The 25,058-nt window shown below is 43.3% G+C and overlaps 1 protein-coding gene across 3 annotated transcripts in view; it reads right to left on the bottom strand.

Moving 5' to 3' along the window:
• setbp1.S (SET binding protein 1 S homeolog) overlaps positions 1-25,058 on the bottom strand; it is a 134,039-nt gene that overhangs the window by 57,285 nt on the left and 51,696 nt on the right. For 2 of the 3 annotated variants that reach the window (XM_018244615.2, XM_041580655.1), the window contains one exon: positions 5,483-5,569. The exons of the other annotated variant lie outside the window; for it this stretch is intronic. In XM_018244615.2, the coding sequence (XP_018100104.1) occupies positions 5,483-5,569 (87 nt within the window). The remainder of the gene's footprint in view (positions 1-5,482; positions 5,570-25,058) is intronic. 3 annotated transcript variants of the gene reach the window in all.

Raw genomic sequence — 25,058 nt, forward strand, 5'->3', positions numbered from 1 at the left:
GACATGGGGCTAGACATATTGTCAATTTCCCAGCTGCCCCTGGTCATGTGACTTGTGCTCTGATAAACTTCAATCACTCTTTACTGCTGTACTGCAAGTTGGAGTGATATCACCCCCCTCACCCCCCCCCCAGCAGCCAAACAAAAGAACAATGGGAAGGTAACCAGATAGCAGCTCCCTAACACAAGATAACAGCTGCCTGGTAGATCTAAGAACAACACTCAATAGTAAAAACCCAAGTCCCACTGAGACACATTCAGTTACATTGAGAAGGAAAAACAGCAGCCTGCCAGAAAGCATTTCTCTCCTAAAGTGCAGGCACAAGTCACATGAACAGGGGCAGCTGGGAAATTGACAATATGTCTAGCCTCCTGTCAGATTTCAAAATTTAATATAAAAAAATCTGTTTGCTCTTTTGAGAAATGGATTCAGTGCAGAATTCTGCTGGAGCAGCACTATTAACTGATGCATTTTGAAAAAAACATGTTTTCTGATGACAGGATCCCTTTAAAGATCAAGTTTTCCTTCTGGGAAAAGTACAAATTTGGGGTATTTGGGGTAAAAGTGCCATAATCAGAATCAGTAAACGTATATGCTGAAATATATTTGTATAAATGATGTACTTAGAAACTGAAGATTGAAAGCCAAAACACAAAAGCCAATGTGAAACCAAGAGGATCAGTTCACCGATTTATAAAAACGTTAAAAGTTATAGAGAATGTTCTACAGTTTCATCGCCAGTTTGTCCTCCATTGGAAAACTTGGTGGAGAATTCATCTGGACTTTATGTCAACAGCCATTATCAAAGCTTATTATAATTTGAATCACCCTTAGCACTTTTTTTTGTATCATTCATTCATGTAGCCACCATCACCCCCTCCCCTTAAAATAACTCTCCCCTGGGTTTTGTATCCACAATCCCCTCTTTCACATATTAAAGGCCACTTCTTAAAACTCTACATGAAATCTGGGCAAATGTCCAGAAAGCTTCACTCTCGTTGAAAAAAAAAAAAAAAAAGGAAAAAATTCCTATACTTTTTATTCAGTTGGTCGTTCTTTTCCTTCCTCTGTCTGAATGACTGATACTGTCCAAGGCTCTTACACTTGGCCGTTTGAGAGGTTTCCAGTGAACATCCAAGCCCTGTGGGAAACGAGCTATGCCAGACGCTAAACTACGGGGACCCCCTTCGGTTCTTTTCAGAAGGGAAATAAAGAGAAGGAGAGAAAGGAATGAAAAGCCCTCGATTAGGACAGACCCAACAGGTCCAAAGCAAACAAACAAATGAATAGCAACGTTTCTTCGTAGAGCATCTCTTCCACCTCTCCCCGGTTTCCAGCTGTCAGCTAATGGGAAATGTTTTCTTTCATGAAAGAGAAGCAATTTGAGGGAGGGAGTAGAAAAAAAAAACGTAGTCCGATGGGTCAGGAGATTGGGAACAGTTCCTGAAAATCAATTGCGTAATGAATTATCACCCCTGTGGTCAAGTGAATAAACTGGGCATTTGGAAGTAGCCCCGCACCCCATTGCCACCTCTTTTGTGTAAAGAGAAGTTTCAGCAGCCGTGTGAGAAATGTATTTTTTTTGGCTTTTATGGAAGCATTGTGGCAACCAGTTAAGGTCCCTACAACAAACTGAATCTGAAGGACCACTTGTAACAAGCCAGACATTATCACTCTTGCAGTCAACAAACCCATTTCATTCCCAGCCTCAAGTTCTTTTTTTTAAAAATCAATACCATTATGTTATCACCGGGAATCCTGTGGATTTTAGTAAAGAATCTTCCACTCTACCATTATAAAGAGTAATGGGTCCTTGGTATAACGAGTCATCAAAGGTAGCGAAACTGGGTTGGGCAAGACAAATAATTCTCCTTTAACATTCATTACGTGAAGTCAATAAACGTTTCCCCTTGCTCTTCGCAATGGTTTAAAGGTGGCCATAGAGGCAAAGATAATATCGTACTAAGTGAATTTTCGTACAATATTCGGAGAGTGTAGTGTGGTGGGAAAAGAGCCGACCAATATCGGCAGAAGACTTGGATATTGGTCGACTCGTCGATCGGGCTGGATGGAAAATTTGGATTGTTAGTGCAAAATTGTCAGATACAGGTAGAATTCTATTGTTTCTAGATTTCTATTGTTTCTACCTGTATATCTGACGATTCAGCTCTACACGTGTGTATTGAAACAAATGATCTTTCTTGGAAACATCTTTTCCAAGAAAGAACGGAATTGTTACGTCTATGGCCACCTAAAATCGAAAGTCATCTATTAGTATAAGAGATACGGATAACAATTAAATTCTTCCGCTTAGGTGCTAGGTTTTTTTTGGAGGGGGTAGGGGATTTAGTTCTTTTTTTGTGGTCTCATAGAAGAGACTCTCAGTCATAAAGCAGGGAATGTCTACTCTTCACCAAGAATCCCTCTGTATAATGAGCTGCTCCTTTTTCCATGGGACTAAAGGTAACCATAGACACACCAATAATATCGTACAAAACTACATTTTCAATGATATTTGGTTGTCTATGGGGGGGGGGAGATGAGCGCTCAATATCGGCAGTAGACTTGGATATCAGTTGGCTCGTCAATCAGACTGGCTGGAAAATTTTGATCGGGAGCCTTTGAATGGACCTTAAAATCGCCCACTGTTCCTGCTGAACAGACACAGGTAGAATTTCATTTTTCATCAAACAACTCCGCTCTAACAGTATTGAAAACGAACGATCTTTCCTGAGAGATCGTAATCGTAACGTCTATGGCCACCTTACCAGAACTTCTGATTTATTATGATCATGCTCATAGGGATCAGAACTACTTTCGTTTCCATGTTTAGTCCTGTTTAGTGGTAAAAAAATAAAAAAATCTTACATAGTTCCTAATGAAGCTAATAGGCATGAAAGGGTCTTCCATTTGGCACAAAAGAGGGCTTATTTATCAGACGGCACAGGTGATACAAAAAACACACAAACACAGGAGACAATCTTATGATCATGTATGTAAGAATCAGACCCTAAAGTTCTGCTGTTCTGGAGTTTATCAGAATATCATTTCTAAAGCTCCTGCCATTCCTACACAGGCAGCGGCCGAGGCTCTTGGCACGGAACCAACTTCAAACCCAACACTCCCTTGCCATTTTAATTCCTAATAAGGGAATGATAGGTTACTCCCAAAAGTTTGGCTGCTGATTGCTCTCTGGGAAGAAAAATTCAGACTCAGCAAGTAACCCGATACTCATTAGTACAAATTCCCGGGAAAAGCTTATACCAGAATTTTATGAAATTTGGAGCAGATTTTGTCAGAAGCCCCTGCACATAACACACAATTAATATTACTGTCCCTCGCCCCCTTCTTCTACGTAACCATTATCCATTATTCTATAACTTTTGGGTCTAGACCAAAAGACATTTAGATGCTTCTGTGTATATGAAGAGATGATTGCTCTAATCCTTAAATTGATCAAACACTGGGCAACAATAACTATCCAACTAATCAGCAGGCTGAATAGAGGCATACATCTACGGTGGGGGTCCCCAAAAGTTTTTTTGTTTCCCATCGGCCACATTCATACGTAAAAGGAGTTGGGGAGCAATACAACCATAAAAAAAAAAGTTTTCCAAATAAGGGCTGTATTTGGCGATTTGGTAGAACCTATATGGACTGGCGTACAGATGGCTTTTTATTCAACCAAAACTTGCCTTGAAACCAGGAATTCAAAACTAAGAACCTGCTTTGAGGTCACTGAGAGCAACACGTAACCACTGGTTATGACCAATGTCACTGACACTGCTACGTTCCATCAGGCCAACATTATTGTTATGACCTAAGCAGAGCCTTAAATATTACACCACAATGGAAAGGGCCTGAATCCAGGAGGATATGGCATTCGGTTGTTTTTGGACCTCCAATATGCGTCCAATTAGGGCAGGGAGTCATGAGTCCCATTCATGCCAACAAGAAGCGATCAAGATGCACCACTGAGTAACATTCTGCTAAACAGAGAAGTAGTAGAAGTATTTTAGGGTTAAACAAGCAGTTCATCATTGAGTCTCACACGTTCCATAATTCTTGCTGGGAAGAGCCCCTGAATTATTTTACTGCTCTCCATATCGGCTTCTTTCAGGCTATAAAATATAATTTATTATCCCCAGACACGTTCATATCTTAAATTGCACAAGCTCAACGAGGGATGCTTCCAAATGGGACAGAGGGAAGCTCTCCCCGGCCCCCAATAACTGTGCATTAAATATTATTTACTATCAAATAAAGGCTTGTGAGCTGCTGGCGCTCTGTGGATATATAAACCATTTCAGCCTGAGACGGCCAGCATGGAACTTCCAGGTCAGCTCAAGACATTCATTTTATTTATTTATAGGACACTGAGGTGGTTTTAATTGGAATGGGCCCCTGACATAAAACCAGGGATGATTTTGGGAGCAATGAGGCTGCAGGGAAGATAGCCCTGATTTATTGGATTCCCCCTGAGATAGAGGGCTCACATTCTTCTTTATTATGCGTTATTTATAGTGCTGGAACGTTTACCCAGAGCTCAGCATTCACATCAGACCCCACCCCAGCGGAGCTTCCAATCTCAGGTTCTTATCTCATTTATAAATTGTAACCTTTACCTCCTGCATCAGTCAGTATATGTACATAAACTGTATGCCCTTCTGATGTAAAGTTCTTCGGTGCTTTATGTTCTGATAATAATTCCCCAGACGCAAACAAGGAGCCATTGAGCCTGGATAACATCTTCAGGGTTGGACTGGTCTGCTAGAGTCTGCCAATGGGCCCTAGAAGTCAGGCTTTTTGATGGTCCCAAGGAGGGTTAGTCTTTCACTGAACATCTTATCCTGGAATCAACAGATTGGGTGGTTGAACCATGTTCAGCCAATGACAGACACGGAGATATTACCATGGGTGCATTTGATTTAACAACAATATCCTATCAGGTGTCAACTTAAAAATAACCAAACATATAGCAGATGTCCAACTTGGCTGATCTTTCCATATGAACACAACGTAGGTCTTACGTGGATAAAAACAAGTAAGTAAAACCTCACCTCTAACAACCAAGGAGAACAGTAGCTTCCACCTACCGACCAACACAATATACCTTTGTCCAATTTCCAATGCCTTGAATATGCCTCACCTGGGGCTCATAGCAATTACGTGAAAGCACCACCCTGGACCAAAGTTTTCGGAGAAATTCTTGCCTGAAAAATGTTCAGTAACTGTATAAAAGCGAACTATGGACGACCAATTCACACAGACACCAATAAAGGGGTTTTGGGAGGTGAATTGCTTGTCATACATAAGAAGAGGAGGAGCTTATTACAAACAGGTTCTCAATCAACAAGTCAGTCCCTTTTCTACACCATGCAGGAGACCATATGGAGAACTTGGGGTGACATACCCCACTGCAGGGTAAGAACTGACCCCACCAAGTAAGATACAACAATCCAAGATTTTGGCTGGCACTCACTTGTGAGACTTGTCCCACTGCCGCGTTCCCAGGCAATTTTCTCTGGTGATTTGATTGCAGAGGGAATTTTTCCCACACGACATTGGCCTGAAAGCAGAGATGAAAGAACAGATCAAGACTTTGAACAACATCATTTATTTAGGAAATAAGAGAAATGACATTGAACTAGGTCATCTTTGGGTCTCCATGTTCCACACCTTGACCATAGAGTTGATCGGCTAATTGGTTGAATTACGTTGAATCAATGACATTCATTTCGAGCCTTAACAAAAGCTCATGAGCAGCTTCTCTTCTCTGAGGCATATCAACTCAATGGTCATAGGCTGCATCCACTAACACGTTCAGGGGGTGTCCAGCCCCTTGACTAAGGTGGAGCCCATGACCTCTAGAAATAAGAGGGTGTAATAACAATCTGTTTACACGGTGTAACATGGTGTCACGGTGAGCCGGACGATAAACATTTGCTCTACCAACATCTGCTATAGCTTAAAGGTGGCCATAGACGTAGCAATTACGATCTTTCATGGAAAAGATGTTTTCAGGAAAGATCATTCATTCAATACACACGTGTAGAGCTGAATCATCAGATATACATATAGAAACAATGGAATTCTACCTGTATCTGATGATTCAGCACTAACAATGGGCGATGTTTGGTTCCATTCAAAGGCAACCGTCCAGCCTGATCGACGAGCCGACTGTTATCCAAGTCTTCTGCCGATATCAATAGGCTTGTTTCCCACCAAACATGCACCGAATATCGTACAAAAATTTGATTTGTACGGTATTATCTGTGCGTCTAACATTATTGGCGACCTTGCCAAACAAACAGATTTTTCCCCGGATATGCCCACCAGATTACAATGACCTGATTAGGTGCTGTTGGGGTGAGGATCACATCAACGAGCCAATGCGCGTCAGATAGCCCAGTCGGAGAACCCCATACATGGGTGAATTCAGATCTAAAGACCTGAAACGGTCTGCCAGTCTATGGTCACCTTTGGTCTGGTGAGGAGCTACACTCAGCACTAGCTAGACAACTGGGAGTGAAGTCCTCCAGTGCTGATGGTCTTCATGCAGAACTTAAGTTTAGGGGGACATTTAGTTTGCAGGGCAGGCTATGGAGTACTTCAGGTTGTTTGATCTTTCTTCAACTTTCTCACACTTAAAAGTTCTAGAAAACTCACAATATATCAATTTCATCTTTACCTTAGTAAGGAGAAAAAAGAAAAAACTCGAATCCCCAACTTGCAGCCAATAAACCTGCACAACGTCCTTTTCTTTCTTCCTTAACAATAAAACACTAGTGTAGAATGCAGACATGGTTATCCTCCCACAGAGACCGGGTCATGAAAGGGTGTTGTTGTTCTTGCCAAAGCCTCTGTCCATGGAACAACAAATATTTTACTCCAGTCAGTTAGCAGAACATTCTATGGAGCAAGGTGAAGGCCCTCTTGCCATGCATTCATGCGTACTCAAGTCTCCTACTCTCAGAGACGGTGGAAAATTTAGAATGTGTCCTCCCAGGCCAGAGTGCTGGACCCTCCTTGTCTTTAAAAAACAAGGAGGAAAGCTTCCATCCCTCCTTCCTCCAGTAGGGAGCCAAAGGGCACTATTAATTGTCTTGCCTGAAAAACAGTAATAAGTCACTGGGGCAGAACAAAGCTCAGACGAGGGGCTGGAGCAACTCCCAGCCACACACAAAGTATTTGATCAGAGATCTGAGGCATTTAAACATACAAGGCCTTGGGAAGGGAAACATTCTTTGTGCATTCCAGGCCATACCCCGTCCCCTGTGCTATAGACTATTGCTGCCAGCCTGTGATTTAGCACTGGAGCTAAAGGGCAATTCCCCTCTAGCATGATGATCACATATCATTGTCTGGATTGACACCAATCAAAAGCTCTGCCTTCAACCAGTCTGAGGTGGCTAATCTACTGTAGATACCTGAGCTATTTATGTCTACAGCTTGCCCAGTTGCCCCTTCAGATTTTTTGGGTAGAGTCTTTACATACCTTAATATTATATGAACGCCATGCAGTAAAATAAAAATGTGCATGTTTTGCAAATACAGGTATGGGATCTGTTATCCGGAAGCCAGTTATCCACAAAGCTCTACACTACAGAAAGGGCGTCTCCCATAGACTCCAAAACAGTTTCTTGTACCGGTATTAGACCTGTTATCCAGATAACTGAGCTTTCCATAATTAGGATCTTCACACCTTAAGTCTAATAGAAAATCATGTAAACATTAAATAAACCCAATAGGCTGGTTTTGCCTCCAATAAGGATTAATTATATCTTAGTTGGGATCAAGTACAAGCTACTGGTTTATTATTACAGAGAAAAAGGAAATCACTAATAAAATTTGGATTATTTGGATAAAATGAAGTCTCTGGGAGATAGCCTTTTCTGGATAACTTCCGTACTTCACCCAAACTAAGATATAATTAATCCTTATTGGAAGCAAAACCAGCCTATTGGGTTTATTTAATGTTTACATGATTTTCTAGTAGCCTTAAGGTATGAAGATCCAAATTACGAAAAAATCAGTTATCCAGAAAACCCCAGGTCCCGAGCATTCTGGCTAACAGGTCCCATACCTGTATGAATAACTCTATGTTATAAAGCAAGAGCTGGTACCCTCAACCGATTTCAAGCCATACATTTTTTTCCAAAATTTCCAAAACCAAGGATTGTCCCTAGAAACTAGACATAGATTTGCGACAATTCCTGGATTTTCATTCCTACTCATATCCCCGTGGGGAAGAAGCAAGGAGAGGGATCTCTGCTAGGCACAGTTCACAACTGTGATTGGATTGTCATCCTTTCAGTTGACCCAATTAGATGTTTCCTTCTTTATCTGAATGAAGGTGCAACGGACTTCAACAGCCTCATATTGTTACTAACAGCAACCTATCAGATGTAGCTATGGGTAAGAAGGGCCAATGTTGCACCAGGTATTACTTTACAAGAGCCCAAGTTGACATCTCATGGCATTAATAAGGCCAAGCTCTTCGTGTACCATATATTTCTCCTCTATCAACAGCCAAACATATAATGAGTAATGCATTTCTATAACTATTATATGATCCCCGAAGCATTTAAACTGTGAAATCATATTATTCTCTTATAGGAAACCTGTAGGAATCTCTGTCTATATATGGTGTTAATATAGTCTCATGGGATGATGTTCTGAGGTCAAAATAGTTTGCATAGTCCGGCAATAAGACAAGCACTCGGCTAAACACGTCTTATTATGCAGCCTGTGATGCTAGAAACATATCAATAGCATGTAACCGAGAAGAATAAATGCAAATCCTGGATATCTGTAACCTTGTTATGAGCTAAGGGGGCCCAGTCTGAAGGTCAGTTAGGGGGAGATTTGGGGTGAGTGTTTATTTGTACCCTGGGTACCCCTGGAACTATAGCAGGGTGACTGTTACCCCAATGTTTCTATATATCTGTAACCTTGTTATGAGCTAAGGGGGCCCAGTCTGAAGGTCAGTTAGGGGAGATTTGGGGTGAGTGATTATTTGTACCCTGGGTACCCCTGGAACTATAGCAGGGTGACACCCCAATGTTTCTATATATCTGTAACCTTGTTATGAGCTAAGGGGCCCAGTCTGAAGGCCAGTTAGGGGGAGATTTGGGGTGAGTGTTTATTTGTACCCTGGGTACCCCTGGAACTATAGCAGGGTGACTGTTACCCCAATGTTTCTATATATCTGTAACCTTGTTATGAGCTAAGGGGGCCCAGTCTGAAGGTCAGTTAGGGGAGATTTGGGGTGAGTGATTATTTGTACCCTGGGTACCCCTGGAACTATAGCAGGGTGACACCCCAATGTTTCTATATATCTGTAACCTTGTTATGAGCTAAGGGGGCCCAGTCTGAAGGTCAGTTAGGGGGAGATTTGGGGTGAGTGTTTATTTGTGCCCTGGGTACCCCTGGAACTATAGCAGGGTGACACCCCAATGTTTCTATATATCTGTAACCTTGTTATGAGCTAAGGGGCCCAGTCTGAAGGCCAGTTAGGGGGAGATTTGGGGTGAGTGTTTATTTGTACCCTGGGTACCCCTGGAACTATAGCAGGGTGACACCCCAATGTTTCTATATATCTGTAACCTTGTTATGAGCTAAGGGGGCCCAGTCTGAAGGTCAGTTAGGGGGAGATTTGGGGTGAGTGTTTATTTGTGCCCTGGGTACCCCTGGAACTATAGCAGGGTGACACCCCAATGTTTCTATATATCTGTAACCTTGTTATGAGCTAAGGGGGCCCAGTCTGAATGTCAGTTAGGGAGAGATTTGGGGTGAGTGCTTATTTGTACCCTGGGTACCCCTGGAACTATAGCAGGGTGACACCCCAATGTTTCTATATATCTGTAACCTTGTTATTAGCTAAGGGGGCCCAGTCTGAATGTCAGTTAGGGGGAGATTTGGGGTGAGTGTTTATTTGTGCCCTGGGTACCCCTGGAACTATAGCAGGGTGACACCCCAATGTTTCTATATATCTGTAACCTTGTTATTAGCTAAGGGGGCCCAGTCTGAAGGTCAGTTAGGGGGAGATTTAGGGTGAGTGATTATTTGTACCCTGGGTACCCCTGGAACTATAGCAGGGTGACTGTTACCCCAATGTTTCTATATATCTGTAACCTTGTTATGAGCTAAGGGGGCCCAGCCTGAAGGTCAGTTAGGGGGAGATTTGGGGTGAGTGCTTATTTGTACCCTGGGTACCCCTGGAACTATAGCAGGGTGACACCCCAATGTTTCTATATATCTGTAACCTTGTTATGAGCTAAGGGGGCCCAGTATGAAGGTCAGTTAGGGGGAGATTTGGGGTGAGTGCTTATTTGTGCCCTGGGTACCCCTGGAACTATAGCAGGGTGACTGTTACCCCCAATGTTTCTATATATCTGTAACCTTGTTATGAGCTAAGGGGCCCAGTCTGAAGGTCAGTTAGGGGGAGATTTGGGGTGAGTGCTTATTTGTACCCTGGGTACCCCTGGAACTATAGCAGGGTGACACCCCAATGTTTCTATATATCTGTAACCTTGTTATGAGCTAAGGGGGCCCAGTCTGAAGGCCAGTTAGGGGGAGATTTGGGGTGAGTGTTTATTTGTACCCTGGGTACCCCTGGAACTATAGCAGGGTGACACCCCAATGTTTCTATATATCTGTAACCTTGTTATGAGCTAAGGGGGCCCAGTCTGAAGGCCAGTTAGGGGGAGATTTGGGGTGAGTGTTTATTTGTACCCTGGGTACCCCTGGAACTATAGCAGGGTGACTGTTACCAACACTAACAAAGACCCCAATATATTGGGTTACCATGTACAGGAGCATCCAAGTCAGTGGAATAAAAAGTGAAATTGGGGGGGGGTGCTCAGATCCAGGGTTACAGGGTGATTATTAATTAGCAGAGAGCAGGAGTTCTAGACCTTTTTATCTGTCACCCACTTGAAAACAACAGGAGTGTTTTTGGTTTGCTAATGTGTCTGTGCCCAGAGCGCTGCTGGGTTGAGCTTTTATTACATCACATACATATTGCATGACAACGTTTTAATTAAATCCATGCCGCTGTCTCGCGCACACAATATACAGTGAGTGTGAGGGAGAGTGAGCACTCACATAGCCGGAGCAATGTACTGACACTTTATTATATGAAGGGAAAATTGCCCATTATATTCAGAGCAGTGCGTTTGGGGGTCGGCTTTGTCGTCTCATCAATATCTGATACAGGTATAGGACCCGTCAGGACCTGAGGTTTTCCGGATAAGGAATCTTTCCATAATTTGGATCTTCATACCTTAATTCTACTAGAAAATCATGTAAACATTTTTTTTTTGCTTCCAATAAGGATTAATTATATCTTAGTTGGAATCAAGTACAAGCAACTGTTTTATTATTAGACAGAAAAAGGAAATAATTTTTAAATATTTGGATTCTTCAGATAAAATGGAATCTACGGGAGACAAACGTAACCACAGACTTTAATTTTGAAGGCCGGCATTGTTTTCTGCCCATTACACTGCAGATTTGGCAAAGGATCCCCCGTTTGAGCCAATTGCAGCTTTGAGATATTACCAGCGACACAATTACCCCGGGAAACGGCTTGTTGTTACTGGGCGGCTAAAACTGGAGGGGGAGGAGTCTAATTCCGATACGCGGATTATTGATACCGGAAAGTTTAATCCCTTACAATTGAGACGCAGGGGCTTGCAGAACGACCCTTCTCGTTAATCCAATTACACAAAGGCATTTAAAGGTACAGAGACCCCAATATATATATATATATATAGTCTTTTTGCAGGCAGCCGCACTCTGATCCGGATTTCCCAATTGTGGGTGCTCGTACAAATATTACATATCATTTTCACATAGAGCCACACTCCATTTATCAAGTGAATCAAGTTGTATTTATTTGCATAAATCTTTGTGTCCAACGTTTCGGCCCACCTTAGGGCCTTTCTCAAGGATATATATATATATATATATACACATAGACACACATTCAACTCTTGCCTGGGGCCCCATGGAATTGCCCTTTTGCCCCTGACAAGAAAAAAAAAAAAAAAAGAGTGCAATACAATAAAGCAGCTCTTATCAGGATTTCACTGTTTGCTTTGGGCAGCTGCTACATTGGTGCAACCAACTGTCTGGCGGGAGAAACAACACAGACATCACTTTTACTCCAACACATAAGTCGCTCCCTTCTTAAGGGTAAGGTCACACTGAGCGTTTCGGGGAGATTTAGTCGCCCGAAGTTTCCTCGTGTGATTAGCGCCGGCGATTTTTCATTTTAGCCAGCACAGAGTGAGCGAAGGCGTTTCGGGATACCTCATACTGTACTGTCTAAGGGAATCAATATGGCACCTCCTCCTCCCATATGTATAAATACAAATATACAGAGAAGGAATGTTCTGGGCACACAATAAGCTATACTCTCATACTGTACTGTCTAAGGGAATCAATATGGCACCTCCTCCTCCCATATGTATAAATACAAATATACAGAGAAGGAATGTTCTGGGCACACAATAAGCTATACCCTCATACTGTACTGTCTAAGGGAATCAATATGGCACCTCCCTCCTCCCATATGTATAAATACAAATATACAGAGAAGGAATGTTCTGGGCACACAATAAGCTATACCCTCATACTGTACTGTCTAAGGGAATCAATATGGCACCTCCTCCTCCCATATGTATAAATACAAATATACAGAGAAGGAATGTTCTGGGCACACAATAAGCTATACCCTCATACTGTACTGTCTAAGGGAATCAATATGGCACCTCCTCCTCCCATATGTATAAATACAAATATACAGAGAAGGAATGTTCTGGGCACACAATAAGCTATACCCTCATACTGTACTGTCTAAGGGAATCAATATGGCACCTCCTCCTCCCATATGTATAAATACAAATATACAGAGAAGGAATGTTCTGGGCACACAATAAGCTATACCCTCATACTGTACTGTCTAAGGGAATCAATATGGCACCTCCCTCCTCCCATATGTATAAATACAAATATACAGAGAAGGAATGTTCTGGGCACACAATAAGCTATACCCTCATACTGTACTGTCTAAGAGGGAATCAATATGGCACCTCCTCCCATATGTATAAATACAAATATACAGAGAAGGAATGTTCTGGGCACACAATAAGCTATACCCTCATACTGTACTGTCTAAGGGAATCAATATGGCACCTTCTTCCCATATGTATAAATACAAATATACAGTAGGGAATAATTTAAAGCTACAGTAACATATTAGATGTGTATCAGCTGTTTCTTTATGTAAATCATATGAACTGGGTGACTTGTTTACGCCATAATCTGCCAAATGACTGGATTTCCTGTTATGGTAAAACAAAACTAAAAATAAGCAGCATTGATACTGTCTGATATCACTGACCAACCACTGAGTCTCCTTCTGCACAAACATCGCTCATGTCATTGGGGGCTGCTCAGCTACACAAAGGAGTCATTCTGTAACACACACTGAATACACACACAGACCTCACCTTGTTCTTATTGGGCCACAAACTGGAATGAGCCAAGTCACCCGAACTGACAAGAAATGTGATAGAGAGGTCACTGGCATGCACTCTGTTTTCTTACAGAGACTTCCCTGATTTATAATACAGACTATGAGCAAACTTAGGGACTGTTCCTGTAGAATTGTGCTTAGTACAGGGAATACCTATGCTGCCATAGTTTTATGGGATCTCTCTGTACAGACTATGAGCAAACTTAGGGACTGTTCCTGCTGAATTGTGCTTAGTACAGGGAATACCTATGTGCCATAGTTTTATGGGATCTCTCTGTACAGACTATGAACAAATTTAAGGGACTGTTCCTGCTGAATTGTGCTTAGTACAAGGAATACCTATGCTGCCATAGTTTTATGGGATCTCTCTGTACAGACTATGAGCAAACTTAGGGACTGTTCCTGCTGAATTGTGCTTAGTACAGGGAATACCTATGCTGCCATAGTTTTATGGGATCTCTCTGTACAGACTATGAGCAAATTTAGGGGCTGTTCCTGCTGAATTGTGCTTAGTACAGGGAATACCTATGCTGCCATAGTTTTATGGGATCTCTATGTACAGACTATGAACAAACTTAGGGACTGTTCCTGCTGAATTGTGCTTAGTACAGGGGAATACCTATGCTGCCATAGTTTTATGGGATCTCTCTGTACAGACTATGAACAAACTTAGGGGACTGTTCCTGCTGAATTGTGCTTAGTACAGGGAATACCTATACTGCCATAGTTTTATGGGATCTCTCTGTACAGACTATGAGCAAACTTAGGGACTGTTCCTGCTGAATTGTGCTTAGTACAGGGAATACCTATGCTGTCATAGTTTTATGTGATCTCTCTGCATTTCCTCATAAGCCTATGGCAACTATCCCATTTCTACATCTACCTGCTCTTACAGTGGGCTCTTTGGTGGAGTTGTGATATTAGGGGTGTGGCTTTTGCATGGGTGTGTGGCTTTTGCATGGGGGGTGGGGCTGATAGTTCTTGTCTAGGTTTCCCAATGATATGAAGAGGCAATACATACCCTATAGTCCTAGGAGGCCCAGTCTGACTCGGGATATGACTTATTATAAGAATGGATTGATGAGTTAATATTGTTACACGGGGAATTTCACTAAAGAAACATCTGAACGTGTAAGAAATCATTATATTATTCTTACACAACAATTACAGCCCTTTAATTTTTTTGTGGGGATCTTGCTGTGCAGTGAATCCCTCCCAACCCCCATGTTCCTATGGTTTATTCCAGTTGAAGGTATTTCAGATAATAGCAATGGAATCTCCCATGTTATCATGGGGTATCCCACTGGCCCAGCCTGCAATAGACACACACATATATATATATATATATATATATATAAATATAATTATACACCAGTGTCAGAACCTGATGTGCCCTGAGCTTGGCCCCTTTGCTGCCATTTATTGGAACCCGAGAAGAAAGAGAATTACTGCCCCTCCCCCCATGCAAACTAAATTGGGGGATAATGGGGAACAGAGAGTTGTGAGGGGTGTCGGTTTATCCCATTCACTGAGCCAATTGTAGGCTTTCTCTGGCGTCACATGATACCGCGGGGGCACAGACAGCGCTGGATCATATTCGGAAAAGCTCAATATAATTAGACACAAATCTCTGGGCTTGTGAGACTGTTTGATCCTGCGCCAGCTCAGCTTTTATATAAACACAATGAGCCACCGTACAATGAGTTTGTACCCGAGATCCAATTTCCCTCTGTTTTATCTCTCTCTCCGCTTGCCTGGAAAATACAATAAATAAACCATGAGGGGTCTGCAAAAACATATTTGCCCTTCCCTTGTAATAAAAAGCAACCAATCAGACAGCTGCAAAGCCTCAGCAACTTCTAATATCCTTATCATTTACAGTAGGGGGTACATTATCCCTTATAATACATGAGTGATACTCAGAGTTCCCTGTATAACTCAGCCTGCAGCCTTGTGCCTTTATATGGTCACAGAACAACCCCTCAGTGACTTCTAATATCCTTATCATTTACAGTAGGGGGTACATTATCCCTTATAATACATGAGTGATACTCAGAGTTCCCTGTATAACTCAGCCTGCAGCCTTGTGCCTTTATATGGTCACAGAACAACCCCTCAGTGACTTCTAATATCCTTATCATTTACAGTAGGGGGTACATTATCCCTTATAATACATGAGTGATACTCAGAGTTCCCTGTATAACTCAGCCTGCAGCCTTGTGCCTTTATATGGTCACAGAACAACCCCTCAGTGACTTCTAATATCCTTATCATTTACAGTAGGGGGTACATTATCCCTTATAATACATGAGTGATACTCAGAGTTCCCTGTATAACTCAGCCTGCAGCCTTGTGCCTTTATATGGTCACAGAACAACCCCTCAGTGACTTCTAATATCCTTATCATTTACAGTAGGGGGTACATTATCCCTTATAATACATGAGTGATACTCAGAGTTCCCTGTATAACTCAGCCTGCAGCCTTGTGCCTTTATATGGTCACAGAACAACCCCTCAGTGACTTCTAATATCCTTATCATTTACAGTAGGGGGTACATTATCCCTTATAATACATGAGTGATACTCAGAGTTCCCTGTATAACTCAGCCTGCAGCCTTGTGCCTTTATATGGTCACAGAACAACCCCTCAGTGACTTCTAATATCCTTATCATTTACAGTAGGGGGTACATTATCCCTTATAATACATGAGTGATACCCAGAGTTCCCTGTATAACTCAGCCTGCAGCCTTGTGCCTTTATATGGTCACAGAACAACCCCTCAGTGACTTCTAATATCCTTATCATTTACAGTAGGGGGCATATTATCGCTTGTAATACATGAAAGCATTGGCTAGAAATTAGGGATGCGTCGAATCCTGGATTCAGTTTGGGATTCGACCTTTTTCAGCAAGATTCGAATTCGGCCAAATCCATCTGCCAGGCCAAACCAAATCCTAATTTGCATATGCAAATTAGGGGGCGGGGAGGGAAATCGTGTGAGTTTTTGTCACAAAACAAGTAAGTAAAAAATGTTTTCCCCTTCCCACCCCTAATTTGCATATGCAAATTAGGATTCGGATTCAGCCAAATCTTTCACAAAGGATTCAGGGGTTCGGGCGATTCCAAAATAGTAGATTCAGACACATCAACGGTGAAACATTATGCCCTGTGCCGGGAGCGAGATCTGTCAGCCAATGAAGATGGGGGAAGCTCATTATTCTGTAATAATAATAATAATAATAACAACAGTGGATTGATACCCCTGTGCCCGAGTATTCGGGGGCAGATGGACGTAAGCTAAAACCCTCGCTATTTATTTCTCTCCTGATGCCAACGTGGATTTCCATTTGAAGCGCTGGCAGCTAATCTGAGGGAAGATCAGAAACTCGACGCCCGGGCCGGAATATTCCAGCGTGACAGCTGATGGGACGATTGCATTTCACTGACAAACTCAATTGCCTCTTAGTAATGGAGTGAAAGTCAATAACCTCTTTCTACACCATCGAGAGACGCGCAGAGTACGGGGAGGGACGGGAAACGCACAAGGAATCCCTGAATCAGAGATAAACCAGATTATCCCCCGCTACCTCCTTATCCTAATCACACATACCTGGGACTGATCAATCGAGTGCTTGCAACGTGCAGAGTGCAGTAGTCTTGGGTGCCAGAAAGTCCTGCACTTTAAAGGGGTTGTTCACCTTTAAATAAACTTTTAGTATGATGTAGAGAGGGATATTCTGAGAAAATTTGTAATTGTGATTCCCACCCTCCCCGGCGATGATTGCCAACCCTCCCCATCAATAATTCCCACCATCACCGGCGATAATTCCCACCCTCCCCAACAATGATTCCCACACTCCCTAGCGATAATTCCCACCCTCCCATCGATGATTCCCACCCTCCCCGGCGATGATTGCCAACCCTCCCCATCAATAATTCCCACCATCACCGGCGATAATTCCCACCCTCCCCAACAATGATTCCCACACTCCCTAGCGATAATTCCCACCCTCCCCATCAATGATTCCCACCCTCCCCCGATGATTCCCACCCTCCCCGCGATGATTCCCACCCTCCCCGCGATGATTCCCACCCTCCCCGCGATCCCTCCCACCCTCCCTTTTATATATTTTTGAGAAGATTCAGCGCTGGAGGGATGTCACTTCCGGTTTCGCGTGTCCATCGGGTCGAGACATTAGTTGGCCTATTGCGGGTCGGACAGTGAGAACATGTGCGTCAAATTGCGGAAACGGTTTTCAAAAAGTGGACCCGCACTGAACTTTATAGTCTCTAATGCATTAGATCTGCCTTGCCTGTTGGTAATGGAGGAAACACTGCTGCCCCTTTGTACTGTTCAAGGATTTAATGCAAATATTTCGGCTCTTGAGTAATGGCCCAACTTGCCCGAGTGCCACTTTTGTTTCCATAAATCATTATTATAGCGCCAGGCTTTACGGGCAACTCTCTGCATCTGCTGAGGTTATAAACAAACCAGGCCACCCCCTTTCTCTGGATGCCGTACAGAATAACCGGGTGCTGCACATCATTCCACAACCACTGGACACAGCAAAAAGCCCATTCATTTCTCTCGAATCCCACAAGGAATCAGTGAGCAACTACTTAGACTACAACTCCCAGCATCCCCTGCAGCCAGGTATATGCAGAAGCCTTCATTTAGATGGTCACAAGTGCACATACACCGGGACATGCAGGGAAAGGAAAATACACGGCCACCTACATAACAATAGACTTAAAGGACCAATGACATTAAAAAATTTAATTGTTTTTAATAAATATATAATGCAGTGTTGCCCTGCACTAGTAAAACTCCTGTGTTTGATTCAGAAACTCTACTATAGTTTATATAAACAAGCTGCTGTGTAGCCATGGGGGCAGCCATTCAAGCACAGGATACACAGTAGATAACAGATAAGTACTACTATAGTTTATATAAACAAGCTGCTATGTAGCCATGGGGGCAGCCATTCAAGCACAGGATACACAGTAGATAACAGATAAGTACTACTATAGTTTATATAAACAAGCTGCTGTGTAGCCATGGGGGCAGCCATTCAAGCACAGGATACACAGTAGATAACAGATAAGTACTACTATAGTTTATATAAACAAGCTGCTGTGTAGCCATGGGGGCAGCCATTCAAGCACAGGATACACAGTAGATAACAGATAAGTACTACTATAGTTTATATAAACAAGCTGCTGTGTAGCCATGGGGGCAGCCATTCAAGCACAGGATACACAGTAGATAACAGATAAGTACTACTATAGTTTATATAAACAAGCTGCTGTGTAGCCATGGGGGCAGCCATTCAAGCACAGGATACACAGTAGATAACAGATAAGTACTACTATAGTTTATATAAACAAGCTGCTGTGTAGCCATGGGGGCAGCCATTCAAGCACAGGATACACAGTAGATAACAGATAAGTACTACTATAGTTTATATAAACAAGCTGCTGTGTAGCCATGGGGGCGTGACACGCGTTTTATGCGCCGCTTGCAGGCTTTATCAAAGGCCTAGCTATTCCCCTAGCAACCATGCACTGATTTGAATAAGAGACTGGAATATGAATAGGAGAGGGGATGAACAGAAAGATTAGTAATAAAAAGTAGCAATAACTATAAATGTGTAGCCTTACAGAGTATTTGTTTTTGTAACATGGGGTCAGTGACCCCCACGAGAAAACTGAAAGGGGTCAGAAAAAAAGGCAAATATAAAAAAAATAAAAAAAACCATTAAAAAAAAAAAAGACAAACTGAAAAGTTAAAGAGCGTTTGTTTTTTAGATGGGGTCAGTGACCCCCATTTACAAGCTGGATAATAAACTAAAAGCTAAGTTAAAGTTAAAGCACCCCATTAATACCATAACATGCGATAGGCTTTTTCATTGGGTTCCGTATGGAACAAAAAACGATCGCTAAATAACAGATAATATGGATTGTGGATTCCCATGGGAAGGGTTTTTGTAGGATTTTATTGGCACCGCAGAGAAAGCAGAGGAGAATGGATCCAGCACAGACTCTTTTATAGAAAGACAAGAACAAACATGTCGACAAGTAGAAACAGTCCGAACTGCAGAGCTGAGTGTAACGAGCCCAGTGTGTAACGAGCCCAGTGTGTAACGAGCCCAGTGTGTAACGAGCCCAGTGTGTAACGAGCCCAGTGTGTAACGAGCCCAGTGTGTAACGAGCCCAGTGTGTAACAAGGGGAAGAATTGCTGCACTGCTGGTACCGACTAATGAGCAGCACACGGCATTGCCAAGGTAAAGCTATTAGCCGGGGGCAAGTTATCTGTGACTGTGGCTTCCCGGCTCATGTAATAATCTTTGTCTGACTGTGAGATCATTGTACTGAGCTCCTGCCGCTGTTACACAATGTTGTTCCCTTTCAGCTGCTCAACAAGATCACAGATAAATCCACTTTCCTTCAACTGAGCATCACTGCCCCGAGGTGATACACCGACACTCTCCTCTATTCCTCCAGCCAACGGCTTTCTCTTTCCCTCTCACAAGCCACTGAGCTTCACATACTACTGGCCTGCTAATTACTTCTACTGTTAACCCCTTCACCGACAGCACTCCTTAACCCCCAAAGGCCAAGGGTTCAAAAGTAAAGTAACAAATCTCACTGTACAGACTATGAGTAAACTAAGGGGACTGTTCCTGCTGAATTGTGCTTAGTACAGGGAATACCTATGCTGCCATAGTTTTATGGGATCTCTCTGTACAGACTATGAGTAAACTAAGGGGACTGTTCCTGCTGAATTGTGCTTAGTACAGTGGAATACCTATGCTGCCATAGTTTTATGGGATCTCTCTGTACAGACTATGAGCAAACTTAGGGGACTGTTCCTGCTGAATTGTGCTTAGTACAGGGAATCCCTATGCTGCCATAGTTTTATGGGATCTCTCTGTACAGACTATGAGCAAACTTAGGGGCTGTTCCTGCTGAATTGTGCTTAGTACAGGGAATACCTATGCTGCCATAGTTTTATGGGATCTCTCTGTATAGTTTATGGAGTATTCAATTTATGGCCCATATTATGACCAATACCCAGTGTCAACTGTGCACTGGGCCCACCAGGGCTGCTAGCTATAGGGCCACCACACACTCTCAGGGGCTCATAAGCCAGCCAGCTTCTCCAGGCACGGTTCCTTCCCCCCACTCATCTTGAGGCAATCAGTAAGGGATTGGAAGAAGCGCCAGCAGTTTCTGGTTGAGAGTGGCCCCGAGAATGGGAGTGGGCCTAGGAGTGGGTTTGGGAGTGGGTCTGGGAGTGGGTCAGAACAATCTCTCCCCTTCCTCAGCTGAAATCCCTTGTGTTGGAAGGAGCCGATTGGGAAACGTGGGGCCCTTAACTCTCAAACAGCTGAAAACTCCACGTGAGAGTTGTCCTTCCCACTAAAATGTAAAGTAGCAGAAGAAGGCAAGATGGTGTTGGGCAGGTAAGAGTCAATGGAAAGTTCTGTCTCTGGATTTAATAAGATAAATACCCCCAGTGTGACTGCTCTGTGGCAGCGCCCGCCCGTGTCATCCAGGAATGAAGTGAAGGTGAGTGTATTTGTCTAATGTTCCTGTAAACAAACTCAACTCCTGATTGAAGAGCGGCCCTCCAGCAGCGAGGGATGAGGTTACCACTGGAGAGGTCATGATTAATAATGTTTCATCTTTGCCAACTCTTCCTCTGTTCTCTAAATAATTACTCGGCACCCGGGATACTGTTTCCAGAGAGGCACAAGAGCCAGGCATCAGGTTACCCGACCATCTACAGTTGCACCTTCACCTCTCCCAGATGCCCTCAGACCACTAGCAAGATGCCACTCACCAGGGATATTGCACAAAGGTTGCCCACCTCTCCAGTACAGGTTACCCCAACTCTCCACTCGGCTCAGACCTACTGCTCCCCCAGAAGAACAAATACTTATTTAATGGAGGAGCTTGGGACTGGCGTGGAAGGGCAGTTGGTCCCTATGTCAATGCTGGTGATCCTCGTCCTATGAGATTTTATAATGTGTCCAATAGATGTGGGTGGGTGACATTTTTGGGCAGATAAAGATCAGGAAGGCCTTATACACTGGCCAATAAGCTAGCCTTTTGATCTGAAGGGGCCACATTTATCAGTCCTTGCCCGGCCAGCTTAAAGGAGAACTAAAGCCTAAGTAAAGAAGTAGCTAGAAATGTTGTACATGGTGTTTTGTGCTTCTGTACCAGCCCAAGGCAACCACAGCCCTTTAGCAGTAAAGATCTGTGTCTCCAAAGATGCCCCAGTAGCTCCCCATCTTCTTTTCTGCTGATTCACTGCACATGCTCTGTGCTGCTGTCACTTACTGAGCTTAGGGACCCACTCACAATATACAGTACACATAGAATAGAAATGTCACAATATAAGGCTGATTAGTCATTAATACACATAATTACTACATGGCAGCACAGAAACCAGTGCAATTAGCATCAGAATTGAATAATCAGCAAACCTGTAGCATCAGCTTATATTACAGCCAGGGAAGCTCATTTTCTGCTGGATAATTAGTGACGAGCCCTAAGCTTAGCTTCTCAACAGCCAATCAGAGCCCACTGAGCATGTGAGTGTCACAGACACTTTCCAAGATGGTGACCCCCTGTGACAAGTTTGAAGTCCTGGATCATTGCTGCTATTGACAAGCTCAAACTTTAGCCTCGTGCAATAAGTTCACTATATAAAATATGATATTTTTAGCCACATTTATTTTTAATGTTTAGTTCTCCTTTAAGTCTCACCCCCCTATCGAGTGAGATTCCTTGTCTAAACTTGAAACGACAACAGGGAACCATCAACCCATGGAGCTGCCAAATGGGGCCCTTAGGGCAGACACAGACGAGAAGATTCGGGGAGATTTAGTCGCCTGCCTCCAAGCCGGCAGGATGGCTCTCCGAGCGATTCGCTTCCAATGTTACCTCACAAGGAAACTTCAGGCGACTTTGGAAAACTAAGCGATTAGAGTGCCATCCCGCCGGTGATTTACATTCTAGCCGGCAGGAAGGCAGTTTAGTCACCCGAAAAAAAAAGGCGATTTGTCCCCGGGCGACTAATCTTCCCGAATCTTCTCGTCTGTCTCTGCCCTTAAGGCAAGCTTGCAAATACTCAGACAGGGGCCCAAGTACGGCTGAGGGGGCATAAATGAAGCACAGGAACCGTTCAATTGAGCAACACATTCCGATTCCAAATTTAGAACCAATCCATTATCCCTGGAGTCTTCTGTTCCAAATTCCGAGAAGGGTTGGGCAATTGTAAAATTCCATTCCGGGCCCAAGGGGTGAGATCCCATTGCATTCCTGCCCCAGCAGAGGCAACGGATGTGACCGGCTAATTGAAGGAACAAATAGCGCAGTTCACATAACACTTATTTTTGTCAACAGGCCTAATTTAGCAGGGAAGGTGGGGTGAGAGTAAACATACCTGTGTGTATGTGATGAAAGAATCCTTCATTCCTCCCAAACCCTGGAAGTTTGAGCAGCAACCGCATTTCATAAAGGTTTCCAAATGCCTCCGACCAGTCCGTGAATTCCACAAATGCTTCAGCGAGCACCAGTTAAAGCGTGGAGTGATTTCCCCTCAGAGATCTTTCTCCGAGAGGCTGCAACTTTCTAGGACTAGGACTAGAACATGGGGCTCTTATGGGTGGGTGTTGATGATGTGGAGACCAGTACTGAGGGCAATAAGTTCCCTTACGGACAACTGAAAGGTCCCCAATATTTTGTTGAACTAAATCTCCAAGTACACCCTCATCGGCCTCCATCTATTACTCAGCAGGCATACAGCTTGGGGTTTCTAAGGGCTAGTAGCATTGAAGTTATGAGGTGGCAACACTTTGCTTGTAAGAAACCAACGTATACTGGGAAAGGGGGAAATTAGTGCCATTGGGGAAAACGGAAAGGCCCCAAACATCTTGTTGAACTAAATAAGGGGCAATTTGTGCCATTGGGGACAACTAAAAGGGTCCAGATACTAAAACTCCAAGTGCATCTGCATATGGAAATGGGTATGGCGGGAATTAGAGTCCACCATCATCTCCAGGGCTGTCCATTTCCCTGGATGAAGGACAGCAGAAACAATTCAACAGTATGCAGAACAAATATCCTTTCACATCATCATCATTTATTTATACAGAGGCAACAAGTTGGAGCGGGTAACCTTGTGGGGTGGCAGGAACATTATATTAATAGAGTAGCTGCCGAGCCCCTTGAATTCAGACACATCCATTTAGACTCCTCGGCACGGCAACATAATCACAGGTCTGCCCGGCCTGCCCTGCATTTTGGATTCACTCGCATATCATGAAATGTCACCAGGCGATGGAACAGACAGTCAGGCCGGTGACATTTCCGGCGATTTCAAGGAGAAGCCGCACAATTCACAAACCATTTCCAGAAAGTAAATGAGATGCTTGCCTTTTAGCACTCACTTTCAGGGGAACAAAAAAAAAACATGTAAAATATCAGTGTGGTTTTGTCAGGGAAAATAAACCCCAAAGGCCTTTGTCTGTATTTGGTGCCACATTAAAGGCTACATTTTAGGGTTAGCGTGTGGCCAATGGTATCTTGGGTTGGGGAGATGCCAGGAGACCACAACCTGCCTGAACGTATAATGCTGACAGTAAGCTTGGAGGTTGAGGGGGAATAATGACCTGGTCTGATTGACATGGTTTGGGTTGGGGATCCTGGTCCCATTAATGCCAAACCATAAAGGCTATAGGTTCCTCCTACTTTGTGGCAACAGTTTGGTGAAGGCTCTTTCCTATTTCAGTCCAACATTGCCCCATGCTGAAAGCGAGGTGGAAGAACTTGACTGGCCTTCACACAGACTTGACCATCAACTCTATTGAACACCCAGGGGATAAAGAAGAACATGGAGGGGCTTATTTATCAACAGTGGGCAAATGTGCCCATAGGCAGTAACCTATAGCAACCAATTAGCCATTGTTCTTTTCATCCAGCTGCAGGTAGAACTATGAATGCAACAATATCAGTGGTTGCCATGGGTTATTGCTCAGTGTTGATAACTGATCTCCAGAGTGTGATCCAGGCCTGATTTTCCAACATCAATGGCCAACGACTTGGAATCCTCTTAAGAAGATAACATAAGATCATTCACCATGAGCCAGGCCTGAAAATTCAGCATCAATGGGCAGTTACACTAATTTTTGAGGAACATAAAAACATCAACCATGAGCCAGGCCTGACTTTCCAACATCATTGTTCAACTACTTTAAATAACTTGGAAGCTAAGAACATCAACCATGAGCCAGGTCTGATCTTCCACCATCATTGGTCAACTACTCTAATTCTTGTGAAAGATAAGAACATCAACCATGATTAACTTGGAAGATAAGAACATCACGCATGAGCCAGGTCTGATCTTCCAAAATCATTGGTCAACTACTCGAATTCTTGTGGAAGATAAGAACATCGACCTTGAGCCAGGCCTGAGATTCCAATATCATTGGCTAACC

The sequence above is a fragment of the Xenopus laevis genome, chromosome 1S, assembly GCF_017654675.1.
Source record: "Xenopus laevis strain J_2021 chromosome 1S, Xenopus_laevis_v10.1, whole genome shotgun sequence".
NCBI lineage: Eukaryota > Metazoa > Chordata > Amphibia > Anura > Pipidae > Xenopus > Xenopus laevis.